This window comes from Tursiops truncatus, chromosome 14 (assembly GCF_011762595.2).
Source record: "Tursiops truncatus isolate mTurTru1 chromosome 14, mTurTru1.mat.Y, whole genome shotgun sequence".
NCBI classification, from domain to species: Eukaryota; Metazoa; Chordata; class Mammalia; order Artiodactyla; family Delphinidae; genus Tursiops; species Tursiops truncatus.
This window is the reverse complement of record NC_047047.1, coordinates 20470339-20473826: the sequence shown is the minus strand read 5'-3', so window position 1 is coordinate 20473826 and position 3488 is coordinate 20470339. Positions and strand designations below refer to the sequence as shown.

At 47.7% G+C, this 3488-nt stretch overlaps 1 protein-coding gene across 1 annotated transcript; it reads right to left on the bottom strand.

Moving 5' to 3' along the window:
- Positions 1 to 787: 787 nt before the first annotated feature.
- LOC117307862 (lithostathine-like) lies at positions 788 to 3007 on the bottom strand. Its single transcript, XM_033838392.2, is given in 7 exon segments — positions 788 to 855; positions 1123 to 1201; positions 1203 to 1250; positions 1890 to 2027; positions 2239 to 2357; positions 2933 to 2989; positions 2992 to 3007. Coding segments are annotated over 7 exon segments (525 nt in total).
- Between the last annotated feature and the right edge of the window lie 481 nt (positions 3008 to 3488).

The following is a 3488-nucleotide window of genomic DNA, read 5'->3' as shown; positions in this document are numbered from 1 at the left end:
CTATATGTCTCTATTTTTTGGGGTATATGTCTTTTCAAGAGTACAATATTGTAGTAAAGTTGTTCACGGTAGTAAATACAGTTTGCTTCTTTTTAAAACAATGACAACTGCCAATGATCTGCATGTCAGTCCAAGTAATTTATTCTTGACTATATTTTATAGAAGTCATGATCCAAGGTGGATTTCACATTAAAGAAAAGGAATAGATCCTTCATGATCCTTCACAGCAAATGATTTCAGAAGTGCATTCTATAATAAATAGCATGGGACCACACGAAGGCTGCTTGTGTCATACCATCAGGAGGAATGGGCAGTATAGTGTGTGGGGAAGCAATGCCTTTGTATAACACAACCCAATTCCTAAGGGAACAGGGCCTACATACTCATCACAAATACACTGGTGGGAATGTACATTCAGTCATTTTCCAAGGAAATTGGATGAAACTTGACAGAGGCCACCCCTAGATTCTTCCCATACAAACATCTTCCTCAGAGTCTTGTTATAAGACAAGAGCACAAAAGCAGGTAAGTTTGGAATAAGATATTTATTACTGTTCTACAAGACCTCAGGCCATGCTATGCATACACACACACACACACACACACACACACACACACACACACACACACAAATGCCTGAAATGAGGCTGAGAGACAGGGAAGGCCAGAATGAGGCCAGGTTGGGGGTGTGGGGAGGATTCCCCTTTCCGGGATAGGTCTTCACTCTTGGTTCCAAGTCCATGATGAGCTGCACACCAGACTCAGGCTAGTGGACTTCCCATCTGACTTAGCCCTTGAACTTGCAGACATAGGGTAAGTTCACAGAACAGTTATAATCTCTCCACTTCAGATAGCCTGAAGAGACAGAAGAGCTCAAGTGAATGGAGCTGGTGAGAAACCAATGGGGACACATCCCAGCTTCTGGCCTAGGACTCAAAGGCTCTCCCTCAAAGTCACCAGGGTCCCACTCCAGAGGAAAGAGAGAGAAAGAAAGGAGAGGTGAGAGGAGATGGGAACAGATGAACAGTTCCATCCCAGGGGGATTCTCTGAAGACCAGACCCAGAAATAGGGGATGAGGGGATGGAAAAAGGCTGAAAGAAGTGACCTCCTCTGTTTCCTACCTGAGTTTCTGGACAGGCTCCCACAATAACCAGGGGATGAGCTGGTGGAGGGATCTTTCTCCCAGGCAACGTAATTGAGCCACATCAGTGCTACTCCACTCCCATCCACTGCCATTGGCCTCAGAGCCCTATAGAGTAGGGGATGGAGTCAGGTGAAGTGGAAAGGCCTTTAGAGGTCTCCTGGCACGATTCCCTCAGCTGGAACACCTGGCACCCTCCCCAGCATCATGGAATTAGTTCTGCTCTACCAGGTGATGCCCAACAGCTCTCCTCTGGGAAACAATCCCTAACTCTTTGCTTCTATTGGCAAATTCAAAAGTCAATAATCACAAAGACGAATAGAAACCCCTCAGAGTAACTTGACACTGTGTGAACTACACTTGGTGGTACATTTGTGATTACCCTCTGAACCTCCAAGACAACATATGTTTTATAAGGGAAAAATGCATCAATCCTAAATACTCATTTAGCACTTGCTAAGGGCAGCATGTACAGACTCAGGGATGCACAGCAAACTGAATCAAGACGTGGTGTGTGAATTGTGTAAAAGCTTGACAAGAGGCAGATTAACCTTAGCTGGAGACTGAGACCTGCACAGAACTCAGCTCTGCAGCTGGTCTCAAGGCCCTCCATTCTTCAATTACCCCCTTGACCTCCAAGCTCTAGGGATCTCTATGTTTTTCCTAGGCAGGCACAGGGGACAGCGAGCAGGCCTGTGTGGCCATAGCATCCTGGGAGGTAACAGACTAGAGAGGATGTAAGCGTACCTCTGTGGGGTCATGGAGCCCAATCCAGACGTCTGAGACGGTTTTCAAGGTGTTCTTGACCAGGGCGGCCACGAAGGATCCCTCAGCCCCACTGAGCACAGACACAAGTTGTCCTGAGGATCTCTTCTGGCAAGCCATCTGTGTGGAGAAGGGAGAGACTGGGGAGGAGCTTGAGACCCTCACTGAGGGAAGGGCAGGAACAAGGTAAGTGAGAAGGAGTTGTGTTTGCAAAAGATGAGGTGCTCATTCTCACCCTCAAGAAACTCTAGAGAATGGAACTCCCAGCCCCCAAACCCTGTCTCTAATTTGCTTCTCCTTACCAGCCCGAACTGCAAATCCCAGCACTCACGTTTGCATTCATCCAGGTTTTAGGTGTTGTAAACAAGGCATAGCAGTAGGACGCATAGGCCATGGAGCCTCTCGGACAGCTGATCCGTGCAGAGGGCAGTTTCTTCTGGGAATCTTCCCCTGGCGAGGAAGAAATAAAGGAGAGGGATGGGGCAAAGTGGAGAGAGGGGATTGGAGTGGGGAGGTGACCTTGAGGAATATCTGTGGTGCCACAGCTTGAGGCAGTGACACCAAACTCCTGACTGCCTGTCACCAGTGCCAATATTTCCAGGAGTTTTTCTTAATCATAAAGTAGACCTAGTAATTGGGAGATGGTCTGTTTTCTTTTTATTCATCTGCCTTATTCAAAAGTCCAAGCCTCCTCCTCGTCTTGGCTGACTGTTTCTACACTGGATCCTCCAGTCATTCTCCTTCTACTCATCTCATTACTGACACTCTATGCTTTCCCTCCTTAATATACCCGCATAAATTAGACTCTACTGAAAATTGAGAATCATCTCATCCCACTGTTACTGGACCACTGAGGTACCTCCCACCACTAGTTACCCTGAAGGAAGGATGATGATGCAGGAATTGCAGGCAGTGTTGTTGTGTGGGGATTGTACCATTACCACGGGAGGCACACAGGAGCTTCCTCCTCTTCTTGGCCCTGAGCAAACACTGGGAACCCAGTGCTAGAGGCAGAAAAGTCTCACCTTGGACTTGGGACAGGAGCATCAGGCAGGAGAGCAGCATCCAGGACAGGCTGGGACGCCCATGGAAGGCATCATTTTGTCTGTGATGTGCGGAGACAACCAGAGAACTACAAAAAGGTGGTCAGAGAGAGACTGTGAGAAACCCCCTGTTGTAACCTCTTGTCTTTTCCTCTGTCTAGTTCCCTAGGAATAAATCCATCTTAATGGCTTCCATCCCCTTCCATAGTTCTGGAAAGAATCTGAAAATCTATATATCCTACTACAACCTGGGGCCTCCCAGGACTGCCTTTGCCTGCTCTCAGAGCTCCTGCATTCATCTGAGGACAGGGATCCTTGTATACCTTCCCTGAAATATGTGAGGTGAAACCCCTGTCAGGGGTGTCATCTTGTCTCAGCACCTACTTACTTCTCTTGCAAGGGATCTGCACTGGTTTGTCGGGGCAGAAAAGACTGGGTTTTTATAAGAGGATTTGAGGGAGTGGCACTTAAATGAATAACAGGATCGGGGAGCCAGGACAGGGGTCATGGGAAGGGCCTGGCTTTGGTTCAAGGAGAT